This window comes from Sander lucioperca, chromosome 19 (assembly GCF_008315115.2).
Source record: "Sander lucioperca isolate FBNREF2018 chromosome 19, SLUC_FBN_1.2, whole genome shotgun sequence".
Lineage (NCBI taxonomy): Eukaryota > Metazoa > Chordata > Actinopteri > Perciformes > Percidae > Sander > Sander lucioperca.
The window spans coordinates 6,581,499-6,603,419 of NC_050191.1; the positions used below are offsets into that span (position 1 = coordinate 6,581,499).

General features: G+C 38.5%; 1 protein-coding gene across 1 annotated transcript; it reads right to left on the reverse strand.

Moving 5' to 3' along the window:
* Window positions 1–691: 691 nt before the first annotated feature.
* On the reverse strand, window positions 692–18,664 carry rfx6 (regulatory factor X, 6). The gene is made up of 20 exons (XM_031322587.2): window positions 18,493–18,664; window positions 16,933–17,092; window positions 15,376–15,499; window positions 14,846–14,907; window positions 14,653–14,730; window positions 14,176–14,203; window positions 13,086–13,193; window positions 12,729–12,806; window positions 12,512–12,625; window positions 10,931–10,980; window positions 10,427–10,586; window positions 10,185–10,329; window positions 8,931–9,040; window positions 8,707–8,824; window positions 7,521–7,643; window positions 6,520–6,726; window positions 4,828–5,137; window positions 3,324–3,697; window positions 1,477–1,677; window positions 692–1,348 (listed from the first exon to the last, which is right to left on the reverse strand). Exons 1-20 carry the CDS (start codon window positions 18,647–18,649, stop codon window positions 1,170–1,172), a joined length of 2,886 nt encoding a protein of 961 aa, XP_031178447.1. The 5' UTR covers window positions 18,650–18,664; the 3' UTR covers window positions 692–1,169.
* Window positions 18,665–21,921: the final 3,257 nt, after the last annotated feature.

Consider the following 21,921-nt stretch of genomic DNA (forward strand, 5'->3'; position numbering starts at 1 on the left):
GACTTTTTTCGACATACTATACTATGACTTTTTTCATGATTTTCTTCGACACACTATACTATGACTTATGATTTTTTTTTACATAATATACTATTATTTTTTCAACATACTATGACTTTTTTAGACATACTATGATTTTTTACATACTATAACTTTCGACATTATATACTATGTATATTTTCGACATACTATACTATGACCTCTTATGACTTTTTTCGATATACTATACTATGACTTTTATAATTTTTTTCGACATAATATACTATTACTTTTTTCATAATACCATACTATGATATTTTTTAGACTTTTTTCGACATACTATACTATGACTTTTTTATGACTTTTTTCGACATACTATACTGTGACTATTTCATGTTTTTTTTCCCGACATACTATACTGATTTTTTCATGACTTTTTTCGACATTCTGTACTATACTTTGACTTTTTATGACATACTATACTAAGACTTTTTTTACATACTATACTATGACTTTTTCATTAACATAAATTTTAAAGTAAAGTTATTTAATTGAATTGAATTCCAAAACGGTTTAATCTTGCAGCAGTGATAGCAACCCGTCTGAATAATTAAACTCAGCACCAAGTCTAGCCTTTATAGTAAATAGCTGAGTATATAGAGTCGGAGTCCACTCCAATCACCTTGGATTGTCAATAAATATAGAACAGAACTCTGTCAAACAAAGATTTATTTACAACCATTTGCAAACAGAAGAAGTGGAAGCCCTTAGGCATCATTTAGAAACAAAGGTTTGTGATCAAAAACACAGTTGTGGATATGAGATAAATATCTGTAAGAGAATGACTGCTGTCTTATATTGTATGTTTTTAAAGTAAAAATCCACATTTTCATACAAATAAATATCTTTCCTTTGCTCCTCTCCATCTGGTTTATAATACAGTAGGGGATAAAAACAATTGGCAGGTGTCATGCAGGTGTTCCTTAGTCTTTATACAGTATGTGTATATCTCTTTTTGCAGGAGTGTCCTGGCTCCATGTTCATACTGTACCTTACAGTTTGAATGTTCTTGGTCTGAATTTGGCTGGGTGCATTCGTCACATACATACATACATACATTCTGCATCTGATGGGAACTTGAGTCCAACAAATCAGGACGGTTCTCCTTTAGAAGTTTGTGCTTTCTGCCGTCATTGTACTCCTCCTGCTCCCATGAAGACAGTGTTAATGGGAGGCAGCGAAGACACCAGGTCCTGCACCTCTGACGATGATGGCACACGCTGCTGAGAGAGCAATGCATCCTGGGAAGTGAACAGAGAGGAAACTCCAAACATGCATGGAGCAGATCCTGACGTGGGGAGGGAATGATCTGAGGAGGAAAAAAACAGAAATGTATTTAATTCCTTTAAAATTCAAGATGTATTTTACATCTCTGGTCCTTTTACGGACTATTTTTACTTTTGCCCTTATTAATGTGTTGAGAAATTTAAACCTGACCTGCTCCGGTTTCGGCCTCCGTGAAATACGCTCCTGTTGTTTTCCTTCCCGGTTCATCCAGGATGTTGAGCGGATCGTGGACCTCAGAGTACGTTGAAGGAAACGGGCGCAGACTGCCGACGGTGCTGATGACGGACACATGCTGATCAACCAGTGATGTCATGCGCTGGGTGTCCAGGTAACTGCTGTTGCCATAGTAACCTGCCACAGGAGGAAAGTTTGACATTGAGTTCCTGTTACAGTTTTTGCCGATTGCTTACACACTGAAATGTAGTAGAAAGTATTACACAATTATCAAAACCTAACATTCAAAGAGCAAAACATTGGCCCAGATGTGCACCACTATAAGCACAATGTCAGCCTCACACTTTCTGCAAAAAGATACACACAGTGATTTGCAAAACACTAAACACACTTGTATACATTAGACACAGAAGTATGTCATGATGTCACTTCCTTGCAATTCTAAAGCGCAGTGCTTTCAAATGACCACACCTATGAGCCAATCTGTGAAACACAGCCATCAGGTGCACATGAGTGCTTAATTGTAGACACACCAATCAGGTTTAAGCACTATACAAATGCAGCAGGTAGGTATAGTATTTTCTGTACTGTATTTTCAGATATATTTTTTTTGTTTTTGTTGTTGTTTTTTTACTGTAATTGTAACCTGTACTGGATACAGTATTTAATGTTTGTCTGTTGTTTGCTGAGCTGACAGTGTACTACTGTAGCATGAAAACTGGGACATGTTTTGTTGGGATTCTCCATGTTGACATGTTAACTGATTTGGGTATATGGAGAGAAATAAATTATATTTTCCTCAGTCTGCAGCATTGGTTATTGTGTAGTGTTTGGTGAACTTATCGTATATTTGCACTTTCTCTGTGTACTTTATTTACAGTGTTTCATATGGTAACAAAATATGTTTTTTATAAATTAGTGTATAGTTTTTGCAAGAGTGTTTCATTTTGCAAAGGGTCTCTGAGGTGTTCTGCTGATTTTGTGTAGTGTTTAGAAAAATAGTGCTTAAGCAATTGAAAAAAAACTAATAATTTGGTGGGGATTGGGACCCCTAAATGTTTCACAAGAAAAGTTTGATGAGTCCCAAGGTGATTAAAGGAATAAAACTACACTGTATTACAACTAAGGTTGTTTGGTGTATTGCTTCATTTTAAAGGGTCACAAGTCCTTTTTCAAATGTTTTATTGGTGAAGAGAACTGTGACAAAACAAAAGCCGAGGCTGGAAACTGCTGACATAGAGTCTGGTCTCTGAGTGTCTTAGCAGTGAAAGTGTGCGTTTCGTTTGGCTGGTGACATATTTTACAGTTTAGTGTAATACTGCAACTTTTTGTATGAATATATGTATGTTTTTCTTACTTTTAGCAACACACCAACAATAGTGGTTTCGTTATCCTGAAAGGTCATTAAAGATTTTTAATTTGTTGTAACACCTTCTCAGGTCTTTCTTAGTTAATAGTCACAGGAAGTGATGTGTAATATGTTTACAATGTTACATCTTTAAGTCTAATGTGTCAATTTTATGTCAGAAGAGGTTGACTATATGCAGCTAAAAAAGCACAGAAAACTGTAATAAGTGTGTGTTAAATGTCACTTAATTAAACATTAAACACACTTTTTTTCTCTAGTACATATTCTGTATCTGCTTCTTCTGACTCTGACTGAAGCCACAACATAAGCTAAGACAGCACGTGGCACCATGACATCAAAAAGAAATATTCAACCGTCTTGTGCATAATTTCACTTTTAAAAATAAAATTCTGTGGGTGGGCAAAGTTTGAGAAGCTAATTTCCACATTAATGCCAGAGTCTGAGTCGTCCTCACCGCTGTGTCCTGCAGCAGAGTACGTCTGTCCCTGACACCCACCGCCCGCAGGGTTCAGTCCAGCCCCCACCACAAAGCCGAACCCCTCTGCTGAGTCCAGAATCTGAGCCGCTGTCTGAGCGTCCAGTCCCTGTTCAGTCTGAACTGGATCTGAGCCTGAACTGTAGCTGGATGTGGGTCGGACCGCAGAGCCGTAAGGTGCCAGGGAGCAGTTAGTGCTGTTAGATGAGTGATGAGCTGACGGGGGATGATGGCTGTAGAAGACGTCTTTAGTCAGGTGTTGGTCATTGAAGGACGGGTACCGGGACAGATGGTAGGCCAGCGATGAAGCCTGAGACTGAACCGAAGCCAGACACTGACTCTGATTCGGAGGCCTGAAACACAGATTAAACAAATCTTCATACTCGATGGTGTTTTAAGCCCCCAACGTCTCCTTCCAGGCAGCGCTGCGACCGTTGACTTCAAGGCACCTAACCCTAACCCTAACTATAACCATAACCATTGGCTAATCCTAGTGCCTTCCAGGCAGCGCTGCCTGGAAGGAGACGTTGGGGGGCTTAAAACACCGATAAACAATCTTCATACTTAATGACAACAAAACATATTTTGTGTGGCAGGAGCTCAGTCGGTGGGGACTTGTCTTGTACGACCCAAGTACAAAGTGTTAACTGGTAGATAGAGCGGTGCCAGTTCGCCCGAATGGGCACTGCCGAGGTGATGTAGGTGATGTATCCCCATCACTCTGCTCTGACATTTCTCCATTTAATGCACGTCTATAGGTCCTGTTCGCATGTGTGTGTATTTCATGCCTGTGTGTTAGTAAAGTGTACAAAAACAGATTGAACATTTAAATTTCCCTTCAGGGATTAATAAAGTATATCTTCTTCTTTTTCTTTCCATTTGACTGTCAGATATGTGTAAATTCAAACTTAGACGGGTATTTTATCTAATAAAAAAAAAAGCTCCAAGTAGCTCATAAAAGTAAAAAGGATTTGTACATTAATGTTCTAAAATGTAACTATTTTCATGAGAAAAAAAAGGAGAATCAACAAACATTACATTAGGGATTGCACGACTAAAACAACTTTTGAACGTACACATGTTCCACCAAAACAAGTTCCTTCCCGAGGCTTTTTTGCGGAGCTTAGCACCGCCCAAGACGATTGTGATTGGTTTAAAGAAATACCAATAACTCAGAGCACGTTTTTCTCCCATCCCGGAATACTATGTGGACTAGCCAGACCCTCCTCCGCAGCGCTGTGGAGGATGGTCTGGCATAGCAAGACTACAAGGAAGATAACAACAAGAAAAAGATAGATAGATAGATAGATAGATAGATAGATACTTTATTCATCCCGAAGGAAATTTTAGAAAAAAAACAGTCATCAGTCCATATTGTCCATCATATCAGAGGCAGATGACACTGACAGGACTGTATCTTATAAATGTATTAAATAAAACGTCAGTAACTGCCCTGAATTGTCTGTTAAGTAGCATAACTGACCTGAGTGCAGGCTGGTAGTTTGAGACTGAGGAGCCACTGGCTGGATGGAAGTAACTAGAGCTGGTCTGAGGTAAGCAGTGGTACAGGGTCTCCGGGTATGAAGAGCAGGGGTTGAGCTGGGTCATGGCGCTGAGAGAGGACAGACAGGAAGAAGAGGAGGAGGAGCAGGTGGAGGAGGAAGAAGTAGTAGTCAAGGGTCTCCCAGTCATGGGTCCCTGGTTGATGACAGAGCCTCGGTGCACTAACGCTGCTGGAGAGATGGGGGGCGTCATGAGGGGCCCGCTGACCTGAGAGAAGTCCATCTGACCACCTGAGTGTGAAGAGGGAAAACACACAGGGGCCGTAAGTGTTCACTTTACAAAATTGATATTTGAACTCAACTGCCAAACAAATACTACAACACCCCCCCCCCCCTTCAGAAGCTCCACCCCCCCAGATTCAGATAACTCCTGGCCGGCCGGCACAATCACATGCTACCTCCCCCTCTACCACAGAGTACCAAAAAAGACTTTTTAAGACCTTTTTAAGACCATAATGAATGAAATTTAAGACCTTTATCACAACATCAACTAAGCCCTCAGTTTTTTCTAAACAAGTATCGCTAAACTTGCACTTCCCCATAGCTGAAGAATAAAATCCGTTTTATGTCTGTGGTACAATCCAGAAAAAAACTCGCACCAATAACACGAAAGCTGATTGGCTGCAATTTAAGTTGCACGTTGGTCTCATTTGTAGTCGTAATACAGTGAAATTATATTTGGACTAGCGAAAGAAAGAACTACAACACCACGGAATAAAAATAAATAAATAAGAGCATTAGAGGTAGCGTTGCATGGACGTAGGAAAATTAAGACCTGTTTAAAATTATTTAAGACCTAGAACACAAGACTTTTTAAGGCCTAACATTTTGATTTTGAAATTTTAAACTTTTTAAGACCCCGCGGAAACCCTGCTACCATTTTGTGGCTCGTGCACTCCTTTCTGTTTGTTTTCCATTTACACAGCTATTAATAAATCTAATGAGGATGGTTGGATGTACAAGTCTCCTGTTTTCTAACAGTCAATGATGGTTTGTTTTGACCATGAAAGGTACCATAACTATGTATCTAAACCTAACCAAACCAAAGAGAGCAGGAAATAAAGATTCGTCGGTCTTTTGTAATGTTTCTAAAGGCATTGACAGACAATGTTGTCCTGTTGTTTGGGACACACATGTATCGTTTTGGAGTAGAATGAAAAACAAAACTACTTTGGTAGGCTGGGTAAACCCAGCTCGATCTGCCGCCGATTTGATTTCGCCCTGCAGCTCAGGCTGTTACAATTTTGCGGGGACCAATCACAAACTGGCTTATCCACCTGGCGCGCTATTGGTGGGTTTATCACGATGACAATAGAGAAGCGACCAAGCAGCTTCTTGTTTACATTCAACATAGCAGCCACCGCAGCACAGCAACCCGTTGATGCCGCTGTCGCTGCTACGTCACCTGGATCGTTGGTCTGATTGGTTGAAGGACTATCCAATTGCGTACAGAGGCATTTGAACTATGCCCGTTGATCACGCCTCTTGTGCAGTAGAAAATACAGAGCAGACTCCCCAGACTAATGTTCAATCTGAAAAGAATGAGCTTGGTCTGGTGATAGCCAGATTACTACTTTGGAGGACATGGTGCATTCTTTTTTTGTTGCTTTTACCTGACACTGTGAACCCAGCAGACTCTGTCCCCTGGTAGATGACGGTGCTTGTTTCCAGACTTTGCTGCTGATTGGTGGACAGAGACATGTAGGCGTGTTCCACCAGAGACTCATTCTTCACTGATTGGTCAATGGCAGCACTGGCCTTGTTGCGATTAGCTAGAAAGCAGGAACTGGGAGAGGCCGTGAACGCTGCTTTACTTGCATCTGAAAGTAATAAAGTTAACATCACGTCTTTAACAATAACAAAACTCAGTAAACCAACTGTTTGAACAGTTATGTTAATGTTCATTTACCATTATTGTAGCACCAATTATTCTGTTTGTAGGGATTTAATATAATAATGATGAAAGTAAAAGATCAATCATTCATTCAAATTATGTTAGGTTGATTATTTCCAGTAAATTCAATTACAATCAAACCCCAAATTTATTTTCCTGTGCCCTTTTCTCAACTGCACTTTAATTTCCTTTATTATATTTGAGAGCTATTTATTACTGCACCACAAATGCACAGAAATTGGATAACTTTTGTTGTTTTTTTGTCTATTTTTATGACATTTTATTCTACTCTAATTTAATTTATTTCCCTTTCTGCTGTGTTAAATTAAATGCATCTCTATTTCCTAATACAACATGTGCTCCATATATTGTATAACAAAAAATAATCATTATGATACTATGATGTAGAAGGATTTCCATTCCTAACAATTATAGTTTATTGTATTTTTTACATTATCCTATATTTAATTATATGTCCATGACTGTGCATTCTCTTGGTTTTATGTCTTTTTGTAAAGCACATGACACGACATGTTATGTCACATGACAGTGCTATAAAAATAGAATTATTATCATCCTACGATGTTTGTAACATCTGTAAAGTGGTATTACTATGTCCCTGATGGTAAAAGAAAAAACAGACTTTAGACCTGCTGGAGATTTGAGTCAAGTTCACGTATGTCAACAGCTAAACTTCAGCCTCTGTTTGATGCTTGATACCTGCATTTTTCATGTATTTGTCCAGCAGGTTCTGCAGGTCCTGCTCCTTGTCGTTGTTGAACTGAGTCTCCAAAGCCAACAGGATGTATTCGTCTAACAGCATCCTGATCAGATGGAAGGAACCTGTCAATGTCGAAAATACAAAAGAAAAAAAAGAGAGAATTATACCTAAGATTATGAGGCGAGACTGTGTTTATGCGGATATCAAATTTCCAGAGACATTTGACAACCTCACTGTATCTTCTTCTTTATCAACAGTTTGACCTTTGCGTCAAGCTGCTCTTTGTTTGACCTGCAGGGTCGCAGCTTTAAAACCGTCTGTGTGTGTTTGAGCTTCACTAGGACTCTTCAGACCAAATGGTCAGTGTTGATTCACCTACAGGTTTTCTCTGTGTGTGCGTGTGTTTGAACAGAGAGCATGCGACCCGCAGATAAGACTTTGTTTAATCAAGGCGAGTCTGGCCATTTAAATTTATGGCGCTATTGTAACAATCTGCTCCGAGCTGGCTCATATTAGCCATGTGTGTTAGAGTGTTTGTGTGTGTGTGTGTGTGTGTGTGTGTGTGTGTGTGTGTGTGTGTGTGTGTGTGTGTGTGTGTATAGACTGAATAATGTAGAAGAAAGGAACACAAAATTAATTCGCTGAGTTACAGTTAATAGTTTGGCAAACAATTTTCACCATGTTGCCATTTTGTTCAGTATGCAGCGTTTATAAATTGTGTTTTAATGTTGTCTGACTAACAGTTTCGTTAGCACCCGTTAGACCATAGTTCCCCTAAACCCTGTTGGATTCATCAGTTTATGTTATGTTTGCTCTGTTCTGAGCTGTAAAGTAATCTGACCTGATGGCATACGAGATGAAAATCAAAATCAAACGTCTTAAAATTCATTGAATAATTTGTGACGGGAGGATTACCAGTGATTGCACTGGGTAACAGTGGTGGAAGAAGTACTTAGGACTTTTAGTTAAAGTATTAATCTCCAAGATTTGCATTTAAATAAATGTCTGTTAAGTCACTACAGTATCTATCACTGAATCAGGACCACTGGGCAACTTTCATGTATGAATGTGTGTAACTGTGCGAGTGTAATTACGGTGTTCCTGCAAAAGAGAGCATGTCTCTCTCAGTGAAACGGACCTGAATACATGAAGGCTAATGATTTGTTACTTTAAAGATTTTCTTACCAAAGCTGGAGGCATTGTTGAGCGTGAGGTTGTGCATCACTCTGGCACCAAAGAAACTCCACCTGAGGAGGAAATCCTGAGCTCGCTTCTTCACAGATCGACCGCTCTGCTTCCCGGGCTGATCAGAGACAGAAAAGAAAAGACTGCTTGGTTGCACAACAGGACATTAAGCAGGACAAATATGAGTCCGCGGCCCGCACAACGCCAGGTGGAACAGCTGTTACCTTGATGACTTTATGCTCCACGACAGAGTCCAGCCACTCGATGAAGGACTCCACTGTGGCGTTCTTTCTCAGCAGCTCCTTCAGCTCCTGAAAGACGGTGATGGAGTCATCTGGAATAAAAAAGAAGAGACAAGTTGCTTTACTATCTATACAACAGAGTCTCACCTGTCTAGTAGAACAACAGAAACAGCTGCTGGTTGTTTCTTTAAAAAAATAAATAAATAAAAGCTTGATGAATGCATCCTTTTAGAGACGGATCGGTCTATGGATTTGCTGACGTGAATCTTCTAATATTATTATATAGCCTACCTTAATTAGAAACTAATATTATTTTCTAGCTCAGTTATCATATATGATTAATGTAAATATATAAATATTACATTTTCCTAAGGTTGATTTGAGAAAATATGAATTAAATGATCATCAGTGATGGAATGTGGTAAATGTGAAGTACAATTTTGAGGCACTTCATTTCATGCTAGTTTATACTTACACTCCACACATTTTTACTCCACTACATTTATCTGCCATTAGTTATTAGTTACCTTTTATTAATACAAAATAAAAAATGCCTAATAATTTATGATGTATTATTACACAGTATGTTAAGCTACCTGACAGTATACAAAAAAATATTAAAATTAGCTCCACTTTTACCAGCTGCAACATTAAAGTGATAAACACATTAATGCATTACTGTTTATAATCCAGTGATGCATATTATTCTGAATGTTCTGCATAATTACAACACTGTCTTAAAATGAACTCAATTGTGCCTCTTGGACAATTTAGAAATCTGGGTTTAAACAACTGCAAACATCTACTTGTTACTTCTTTACATAGTTGTACTTTCTTTTGCATACTTATTATCTTTATTTGGTAATATAAAATAATTTTCCAATTCAGAATGTTTTATTGTCTTTATATATTTCTTATGATTGTATTTTCTGTGTTGTTCTGTTTTTGTCTTTGTAATCTGACTCGATGACACTGAAAATGAGGGTAGCCCCTCAATGATCTCTCGAGGATAAATAAAGGTGTAATGAATGAATGAATTAATGGATAATAAATACTTTTACTTTTAGTACTTGAAGTATATTTTGATGCTAATACTTTTGTGCAGTTACATACAATTTTAATTGCAGGACTTTTACTTTTACTACTTTTTACTTATTCTCACATTGCAGTGTTCCTATTTTTTTACTTAAGTATGATCGGAGTACTTCTTCCACCACTGATCAGTAGCTGTCTTACACTCAGAGTAGATGTCTGGATCCTGGTCTCCAGTAGCGTTTATGCTGAGCAGAGGCTGCGAGCTGATGCTGCTAAGATCCACACTGTCGATATCCAACACCATGCTGGTGACTACTGCCTGGTCAAACAGCGCCGGACGGGCTATCTGGAAAAAAGGCCTCAGAAATCATTATCACGTTTATTTTGTGACGCTAAAGTAGAATATAATCTCTGTAATCTATTCTGTTGTTCAGTAAACATACCTGTGCCAGATGTAGGAACGATGTCTGTCTCCTCAGGGAGGAAACAAAGTGGCGTGCTATAGGGAGCTTCTTGGCTGCAAGGCATTCTGGGAGGTTCTCCAGGGAGGAGGCAAGCCAGTGCTCCCAGTGTTTGGCAAAGTTGCGGATATCTGCCAACAGACTGATGAACAACATTTATACAGATGTATTCTCAATTCCCAATTAAATAATTAATCAAAGCTTTTCTCTCTCTTTTTATATCACTGTAGTTCAAAAAAACTGCTTTTGTGTTAGACAAGACTCATCTCTACAGTGAAGAAAGTGGGTGAAATTGTATCATAACTGATGGGAATGATGGCCAAAATGGGGCTAAAATTATTCGACAATAGGGAAAATTCCTTCCAACATGCTTATCTTTTTCCAGGGGAGGGGAGGGTTTTATGGGAGTTTATTTTATTTTTATTACTTTTTTGCACCAGCAATTCATTTGACAATAATACATGGAGTGCAGATGAAGTAACAAACCTTTCAGGCATCTCCTGCATTGTAGCCGGAATCAGAACATCTGTTAAAACCTGAGACAATAAGAAATACATTATTAGAATATACACTGTTAATCCAGATAGTTATCTTATCAGTAGTCTCGCTTTGCCAGACCCTCCTACAAAGCGCGCTGGAGGTTATCAGCTATCTTATCAGTGAGTCAGAGAGGATCTCTCTCTCTTCTAACAGTAAGAGGTTACAGAAGTTACCTCAGTGCTGGTAAAAAAATGATTTTTCTTGCTTAAGACACATGGCTCAGGGAGAGGGGGAATTGAACCTGCACCTTTACACTTGCAAAATAGTGTCTCCAATTACTAGGTCAGTCTGCATGACATTTCTTTTTACTAATATGTTGTAAGCTCCAGGAGGCAGAATTAAAAAAAAAAAAAAAAAAAACACCAGAATTTTAATTTTGAGACCTTCTTCTTGCAGCTTTCCCTCTCCCCTCCCATCAATTGAGCATGGGCATGCAGCGGCTTCATACAGTAACATTTACGAGTAGCCAACTAATTATTCATTTCATCCAGATGGTGTTTTATAGCGGCAATTCTATGTTAAGCCCTTTGAGATGACATACTGTGATTCGACGCTCTAGTTTTCTACAGAAACATGAACTTGAACTAGCCGCAGCCGTGAGCTAGGGTTAGCAGAAGGCTAAACTACCGGCTCGTCTACCGCGTTTACATTTCATCTCACACCGCCTCCGGCGTGTCCTCGTTCGGATGGCAGCAGTAGGCAGTGCCGCGGTTTCGGCCTCTGGTCCTCGTAGCAGGCTGCTGCCATTCGAACGAGGAATCGCCGCAGGAAGCGAGGAAGCATACCCACAACGACCCCGGCGTTCATGCTAGGCTAAATACTAACCCCAGCAGACCAGCTTTCCTGACTGTTTTCACACAGCAATTGCCCGCTCCCTGGACAGTAAACTGGACTACTTTTTACACAACTTCGTTTCTATTTGTACTGTATATAGATTGCTCACAATAAAGTCTCTTATTTTATAGTTTAGCCTTGAATTAGCTGCAGCCTTGAGCCGGCCATGGTATGGAAAACAACTTTCACCGAAGGAACCTGAACGCGCATATGGCAGAACAGCCAATAGGAACGCTCTATCTCTCTAAAAGGACCTGTGATTGGCCAAAGTCTCCCGCGACGGGCTAGATTGACTTAACCTGGAAAAGTCTTTTTTTCTCTCAGACCACTTGAATTACAATTTGCTGAAAGCTTATTGTGAATGTTTGTGCCCAATGACGCCAAAAATAAAAAATAGCTTTAAAGCTTCAAAGCAAACTTCACAATTAACCAAAATATATGCCATGTGATGAACTGAAAAAAGTGAAAGATTTCAAGTCTCATGACCATCAACAAGGACAAGACTTAGTGCAAAAAAACAACAACATTACTATCTTTCAATTTTGTATTAATAATGTGCTCATTAAATCATACCTGACACAAAAAAACAGGATCTTATGATATACATGTCTGCGTTTGGGACACATTTGGAACTGTGCATTCCTGCCATTATACTGCAGAAATAAAAATCCTGAAACAGTTTTTCCTAACAACCTTATAGAGGATTGAGTCACAGAAGCAGATGATGTCAACTATAACAGGGTTTTCCAGCAGTGGCAGCAGATGGTCGGGCATTCCCTGCCAGAAGTGGAGCAGAAAATTCTGGATCTGAAACAAAACATTTGAAGAGTCATATCTAGTTTTAGCGGAGGCTGATTTTACTCTCTTCAGTAAGAACAATAAAATTCTCTCGTGTGACAGTAATCATCACCTCCTCAAAGTTGACATTAATGGCATTGTCCAGGATGCACTGGCAGTGTGTTTTATACATCATGATCAGAGTGTCCACCTGCGAAGAGACAGTGAAGATCTGACATTAAATTAATTCACACAAAAAACTATAATGAAATCAGTAGCAGCCAGCTAAAACAACTAGCCTACTGTCAATGTAATTTTGTTAAGAGTAAAATACATTTGCAACATCTAGCATTTTATGTATGTCAAAATTAAGATTATGCCTATTTAACAACAATGCAGCAGGTAGATCGACACTGCCAAGCCTCTTGTTTGTTTACGCTAAATACAGAATATACTGATACCTCAAAATTAATTCATATGTATCACCAACCTTTTCTCTAGAGACATTTCCCTGCAGCAGAAGATGCTGAGCGTTGGGGAAGTCTGGGAGCAACGTTCCAGTTTTAGAGCTCAAAGAATATTTCCTGGTGAAACCTCCCTGAAAGAAATAACAATGTCATCATGTCCCTTTTTCCTTTAGTTGATCTTGACACTATTGTTTTTTTTTAAAGAATTAACTTAGCACGCCTCTGAAGAACAGTTTTTTGCAGACCTCCGGTGGCTTAATGGCCCTGACACACCAACCTGATAATCGGCCGTCGGACAGTCTGGCGAGGTCAGTGACTCGAGTCTGTTCGGTGTGTTCCGTGCCGTCGTCCGTTGGAGGAGCTGTCGGCCTTTATTTTGGCCGACCTTACTTGCTGGGTCGGAGGGTGGACAGTCAGACTCAATGACCATTCTGATTGGTGGAGTGCTAACCCAGAAACGACGAGCGAGATGAGCGTGACTAAGCCTCTCAAAATCTGACGAAAAATCTTTTAAACTGACCTTTGTCGATCTGAAATGAAGACAGATTCAGCAACTGCACGGCCTATTTCTCACTAAAAATGTTTTCAGAAACACGTTTTGGTGAACTATCTTTGTAAAATATGAGATCGTATTCCAAACAAAGCCGCAATTATGCCCGGTTGAAAAATCCGGGAGCAGCCAGACCCACATGATGCGTTCGTCCAATCAGCTGCTGGTTTTAATTTTTTTCTGCCAACAGTCGGCCGTCGGGTTGGTGTGTCAGGGGCTTAACTTGTCGCAGTGATGTACAAGTGTAACCCAAGACTCTGTGACATCGTTGTTGAGTGCGGTTACAGGTGTAACAGAGCATATTTCTAAAATAAGACTAAAAATTATATATGTGAAAAAACTATATCTTACAGCAGATCAAAAACTATATTTTAAAGCAGATCAAAAACTATATTGTTCTCTCATTTTTTTTTTGGGATGAATGTTGTTTATTTGGGAAAAATTTAACACTCACAATTCACGAATTCCCATTGACAAACTTTCAACCAGAGAGAGCAGCAAAACACTGCTTTTCAGCCTGGTGTTAAGTTACTCCTTAAGTAAGAGTTACCCTTTTCTCTTACCTCATTCTTGAGCTTGCTTCCAGAAAATCTGCAATTAAAAAAGAAACAGATTTATTATTTGAAAATATAAATACATTATGTTTGACATGAGATCTTTAAAAGTAAAAAAAAAAAAAAAAAAAAAAAAAAAGTACAAATACATATATTTAGAGTATCAATACTACAGTAAAAATGATTTTGAGTTGACAATTTTCATATTAATATGGGTTTTACATTCAAGGTTGCATGTAATTTGTATAATACATTTTGGTATTTATTCTAGATGGACCAAACACACGGACTGAGTATTTAACATGAGTTGTAAAACTTCAACAGACAATTTGTGTGTCATCTGCAAAGACTGAGACCAAACAGACAAAATACAACCACTGTGCAATAATGCTGCAAACAATAAGATACTACAAAATCATCAACAAGCAAAAAACATGGAGGTACAGTATAACGTGCAAGAATTAAAACTGTTAAATGTTTTGTTACCTAGTCAAACCTTTTCCAGAATACACAGAGTGATAGTAAGCGCTGCTCTCTTTGATGCCAATTCCATAGTAATGATATCTGTATAATGCCAAGATATTAATATCAAATAAGTTCGACAACATTTTGGAATTCTTGGGTACATGAAAAACGTTTTGCAAAAATTCAGAAAGTTTTCTGCAATTTCTGCAATTACTTGGAGTGTCCTCTGGTGCCCAGTCTTCTTGTTGTTAGAAGAGGAAACTTCTGCCGAATCGTCTGATGAGAAAAGGAAGTATAAAGTTCTGGTTAGATCAATCGGTCATCAGATCATTGTCATTGGATCAATATTAGGATTCTACAGTACCCTCATAATGAACAGTATGTAATGTTTGTAACTGTACTGTCACTTTTTAGGGTATCTGCAGGTATTAGAAAGCCAAAGTATAGACTTTTGGGACATTTTTAAAACTACATGAATTACACTCTCATAATAATAAAGAGACATGAGACATGTAACTGAAAGCACTGTATCTTTAACACGTGCAAGGAAAATGAAAATAAATGTTCACGATGTCTAAAGTTTGTCATATTTTATTATTATGTAATCTATAAAAAAAATTATTTGTTCCCTAAAACTAACATACTATGATGAAAGAAGTCTGCAGATAGATATCTGTTTCTGATATTTCTGACGTTTTCTGGCTTTCTATTCAAACACACACGCACACACACACACACACACACCTTTCCAAATGTAGCAGCACAGGCCGGCTCTAGTTTCTCCTTCCTGCAGAAGTCCAGGTAATGAGCATAGAGGATACATCGAGGCAGACACACTCCTTCACACACAATATAATTCTCCTCCAGCCTGTTGAGATATAGATCAGTTAGAAAAAACATGTAAGTATCACAGCAACATGGCAGTTGTACACTGAATACAGTAAAAGCAAAGACCAGCAACAAAGATGAAACCAATGGACAGACCCACTTTTTTACATATTAGAGGGGAAAAACAAACAAACATAATTGAAATCGGGCAAATTGGAATCAGGTGTACTGAAAAGACGAGAATACAGCTTTAAAAAACCAAAAACGTTATTCTTATCTGTCACATACACATAGTACAATGTAGTGAAGGTGTATAAAATAACCATCTGGTTACCAACAATCGTGGCAACAAGGAGGCGGAAGTCACTATCGGTTGTCATTTTTGTTTGCTTTAGTAATCAGTAGCGATGAGGGAAGCTTAAAGGTGCTCTAAGTGATGTTGGGTGACGTCACTTCTTGTTGACATTCAAAGTATTTTCAAACAAAACGAGGCTAGCTCGCCCCTCCCTCCTCCTCATCCCGTCCCCTCCCCCTCCCTTCCATGCTTCCGCACACTAACCCCCCAACCCCCACCCCTAAATCCTTCTTGTCGGTTATTGGCTGGAACGCTGAAAGACTGTTTGTTTTTGTGTTTCGTGGTGCAGGTTGGCGCAGTTTGTTTTTGTTGTGGTTTGTGGAGCCTGGGCTGTCTACAGAGACCGCGTTTTTTTACAGTGTGTTCAGGGGACAGGCAGCTCACGGGTCGTGAGGAGATGTTTGCTGTATGTGAGAAAAAACTGCAGTAGCCTATAAAACGCGTGACATCGCTTAGAGCCCCTTTAACATTGCAGCCAACATAATAACTTTTGTTATGATGAGAAAGAGCAGTCTTTGCGGAGTCTGGAAATGTCTTCAAAACTGCTTTAAGTGTTAACAAATAACCTCAACTCAGACTGCCCAATAGTTCTTCTACCACCCACCAGCATTTTGTAGGATGGACGAAGGAAGGTTTTTTGTAATGCAAAACAATGCTATCAAGTAGCTATGGAGATGCTATTCATGTATGTCACCCCACACTAGGGCTTTACAATATATATATATATATATATATAAATTTATCGTTATCACGATAACAACTGCATGGCGCAATAGACACATCGCAAGTTGTGTTAGTTAAAAGAAAATATCCGTTGAAAACTGCACTTTATAATGCAACTTTTTTTTTTTTAGTGGTGCCTTTTTCAGTTGTACTATGCTGGAAGAAGAATGCTGGGAATGTTTTCCATCATTTGTTTTAAATTCAACAAGCAGTTTTTGTATTTTAGCAGAATACTGAGAACAGCAGAAATGCGGAACTGAGTACATTTTAATATCTGTTTATTTATCGCAAGTAATATTGTTATCACTGTATTCAACAACGTTATCGCATATTTTCTTCATATCGTGCAGCCGTACCCCACACACACCTATAAATATGGATATTGGTGCTTTTACCACTGCAGAGTGAGTTGTGTCTGTTTCTTCTTGTCCTTGATGATCTGACTGATGGTCTTCCTGGAGGACGAGATGCTCTGTTTGATGGTCAGATCCGAGTTAAAGTCCACCAGGTCCTGGTCTTCCTCAGAGGACGGCGTCTCATTACTGTCCTCTGCTTCTGAGAAAACACACAGACAAATATAGTAGCTCACGAGAGGGGTGTATTTTCGACATAACTTGACTTTTTTCAGTATGGTTTACACAGATAGTGGTCTTTCCATATCATGTCTAAAAGAGAATGAAACTGTACTTCTTCTCCTCTAGCATACTTTCAGTCAATACCCTCCAGAGCAGTGGTTCTCAAGCTTTTTTCAATATTGTACCGCCTTTGAACAGTTTTTTTAAGCCGTGTACCCCCTAACCAGTGCAAATAATTTTTGGTAGAAAAAAGAGTCTCTATAAAGAGGAACAATACAGCAATGTCAGCGATAGATTTACTAAACAACAGCTTTGGAAAACATTTAAATGCTGATGAAAAAAGCCGACAAAAACGTAAAAAAACCCCGACAAAACATTGGAAAAAGACGCTAGAAAGAAGGAAGTAAGGCAAGAATAGGTCGACAATAGTAATAAAAACTTTGAAAACAAACAGTAGAAAGAAGGAAGGCAACAATTGGGGCGACAAAAAAATTAAAATAAGCAACAAAAAAACTTTGAAAAAAGAGACAAAAACTTAGAAGAAAAAAAGACAGTACAAAAAAAGTAAGGAAGAAAGGCAAGAATAGGTCAAAACAGCAAGAAAAACTTTGAAAAATGCGACTAACTGGGGGAAGTGGACTGAAAATAAAGCAACGTGTAAGGTGTAGCTAGGGAGGGGGAAACAGCACTGAAAAAACAAACAAACAATAGGACAGTGAACTACTTTAATCCTAATACTGCTAATAATTGACACGAGGTGTTGATGAAACATTTGATCCATCGTTGTTATGTCTGCCTTTTTGTGTGTGCAAATCTTTAATTGAGGATTGTTAAAACCTGAGGAAAAATTAATATTTTGCAAGATAAATTAAATTCAGAATTTTAAAAAAGCATGGTGAAAACTGTACAAATGAGGATTTATGTTGAGTCACAAAATATATCGAAATAATTGTTACTTGTTCTACATTTTACATCGGAATTTAAAGACGATCGTGATATAGGACGGATTTTTTTTTTTTTACTGATTGCTCATATTTTACTTACTTTTTGGTCATGTACAAAATACATCTTTCCTAGTGTTTATGTATCTTCATCATCCTCCTTATTCACAAAAAAGTATGTGAAGAAAATAAATGGGATCTTGTTGTTGTAGCACCACCATGTGGTCAATCTGTGTCAATTTATTTTTCAACTAAGCAGCATTTGAAATGTAACCACAGAAAAAAAAACTCACATTTAAAGTGAAGATTGAGTGGAGATTACGTTGAGAAAACAGGAGAAGTTAACGGTGAAGAAGACATTAATATAAAACAGCAACATTTCAGCCGTATTGATCTGACCTTCCAGCAGCAATAATATCGAAAATTGTTGTTTCATTACCTGATTTAATCCCAGAATCATCCTCTTGATGAAAATGTGTCTGTCCGTTAAAGTCTGTGTGTGTTTCTTCTGGTGAGCTGCACAAAGTCTTGGTTAGAGAGTGAATAAGAAACACTTCATGCCTGGCTGAACTCTCACTGCTGCGTTTCATCGGCATAGTCACAAAAAAGTAAATGTCGATAAACAAATCAACCAAAGATGAAAACTTAAGTCAGCATGCTGTAAAAAAACACAAAACCAAAAAGTCCACTGCAGCTCATTTATCTTTAAGACCGTGAATCTTTAAACACTGTTTGCCAATCCCACCTTCACACAAGTCCAGGAAAAGATTAAAAAAAAAGATTACAAACACCACGTCCAGCATTTTTCATCCAACCAAATGAGAAACCAAAGAAAAGTGGAAACAACTGCAGTTGATGAACCTGACACGTTGAGCAACCTCAGACTAATAAAGCCGTGCTGTGGGAAGGCAGAGGTAATGAAGCCGTGGATGCATTCATCATATTTACAGAAGACTGGGGCTAATCCAAGTTATTAATGATTAACAGAAAAGCCCTGATCCATCTGTCCATCCATCCATCCTGCCTCCCACACTCAGTTGGCCTTTTATACAGTAGCCTACCACGTTATATCGAGCCTAAACCAACCAACTGTTAAGTTTGCTTTCACTTATTTAGATAGTTTTGAAAACTCAAATATGTCCAGTTTAAATTAAGCTAGACTGGATATTATTGTGTGGCAGTTGTGTTGTTATGTTATGTTTACAGGTTCATTTTAAACTCAATGGACATTTTACCTGCTTAAAGGAAAGAAAAGAAAGAGGTTTTTGTTTTAGCTGCATCCACCACACTAGAGCTGCAACTAATGAACCTCTTAAATGAATAATCTCTTGATTGTTTTCTTGGTTAATCGACTAATTGTTTGGTTTATAAAATGCCAGATAATAGACCTTTTTCACAGCAGACATGTTGACATGTCATAGTAGTAAAAGCACAGGCGTATTCAAAACCATTAATGATGGCTGCATTCCACTTAGGAGAGACCCTGGTATTGTGCATGCTGACTCACTGAAATAGCTTAGGGACCGTTCGGTATTTATGGAATGGACCACCGGAGGAAAATAGGGGAGGGTCTAGGGTATTTTTTGCTGAGGGGAGGGTCATCCAACATTTTTTAGTCTGGGTGGGGGGGTCACCCAACTTTTTTTATTCATGAAAAGAGCAAAATTTCAAAGTGGCTTGTTTGGTGCATATTTATCCATGTAGCTCTCAGTCTCGGCCCCCTAGCAGATGGTTCTGACCGCATACGTGGAGTTTGCTGGGGCAGGAGGAGCACTGCCCCCCTGGTGGCTCAAACGGGTAATTGCATTGTTTAAAAAATTTGTGGAATAATTAGATCTGGCATGACCAGATATTAAATAAATATCTTAAATAACACAAAACAACTAAATGGTGATAGGTAATACATCAGAGTTCATATACTGCTTTAGTAAAAAAAATATTACCTGGCTGACGATGGGAGCAGCAGGACACAAAAAACGAAAATTACTGTTGCACTAGTCTGGACATCTTGCCGTGCCAACCTTGCAATAAAGGTTTCCTAAATGCCATGTATATAAATGTGATGTCAGCTTACTAATTGATTGCGGGTTTTGTGTAGATTTGGACTTTTATACGTTTATTCCACTTTGTTTAAACGGCGAAGTGGAGAGGCCTCGTATGTGACGCTCGTATCGGCCTTGCTGGATACACCGTATCATTTACCTTTTTGTGGATCTACTGATCGCTGTGGATTACTTTTTTTTCATGTCATTGGATTACGGCAAAATACAGATCTTTTTTCTCAACGTGTCTTAACGTTTTATGGTGTGACTGTGCTTGGTTTCTGCATTTGGAGAGGCATCTCAACAGAATGTAGGTCCAACACTGATTGTTCACTGTTACATTTTAGTTGAATTTAAGCGTCTGTCTATTGCGTTACAAAACAGCCGTGCCGCGATTGGATTTCATAAGGACGAATTGTTAAATTGTTACAATGTAACTTAAAAACTTTAAAAATAAACATATGTGTTTTGGAATATAATGTTCAGCTTCGGCAGCTTTACCTATGTGCCAAATATACAATGACGAAGCCTAGTGACAAGTCCATAGCAACCAGTGTTGAATTGGTTATATCCCAGCGTCCTTTGCTGAATGGTCTCAATGTTTTATTGTTTTATTTCATATGAATACTAGTTTACTAGAGGAGTAACTTAGTATTTGAAGTAATGCAGTAATGCATTTAGTTTCCATGCTTATTGTGTTTCCACAACAATGTTTGTGAGTAAATCTACTGAAATGGCCACCACACCATAACAGAGGAGTGGGATGTGTAAGATGAGAATGCAGAGGTTAACTCCTGTACATCATGGCTGTATAAATCAAACGGTATCTGTCCTTCTTTGCTAAGTCCAAACTTGTATGCAAGGGGAGGGTCATGCCTTTTTTTCAAGTCGTTTTGGAGGGTCATAGGAAAATTAATACTGATGAGGGGAGGATCACGTCTTTTTAGGTTAGAGGCCACAAAACTCCTCCGGTGGCCCCTTAATTAAATAACGAACAGTCCCTTACTGGGACACTTGATAGAATTGAGCCATCGTTAAGGTTATCAATTTCAGCTGTGCTTTTCCTACTATGACAAGTCAAAATGTCTGCTGTGAAAAAGGTCCATAGTCCATTAATACCAATTTCCTAAAGCCAAAGATGACATTATTAAGAAATCACATTTGTCCAAAAAAAACAACAACAAAAAAACAACTCATATAAACAGATCAAAGCCGCTGGAACTAGTTAATGTTTGACAGTTTTGTTGATGAATCTGAAAAGTAACTAGAAAAGAGTTATCAGGCAAATGTAGTGGTGTGAAAAGTACAATATTTCCCTCTGAAATGTTATGGAGTAGAGGTACAAAGTAGCAGAAAATGGAAATACTTGTATGAATTGTAAATAGCCTATAGGCCTAATTTCCACAGTGTAAACCTGTAATGTAAATGTAATGTTATTTTGGGGTTTCTGTATAAGAGAAAAATGCTATTTGGAAATCAGCATAAACCTTGAGGGGAATACATTTTAAATGCCCCAGCATGTATCATATTTGCATAACAGATCATTTCCAGACTGCCAATATTTCTATTTTAAAGCTTTAACCTCGGTACCTTAATTAATGGAGGCGAAACCGGAAGTGGGATCAGACCAGGACAAGACACGTTTTGCAGGTAGATGGATCGCACCCATAGACTGTAACTATTAACAGTGTATGATCGCACCCATAGACTGATAATCGCACCTGAAACACGTGTAGGCGTAAACACCATTCAACAGACGTTAATAAAGTGTTTATACACTCTTGGTTGCTGATGTTGTTAATAATATCTCCCAAATTTCGTCTCAC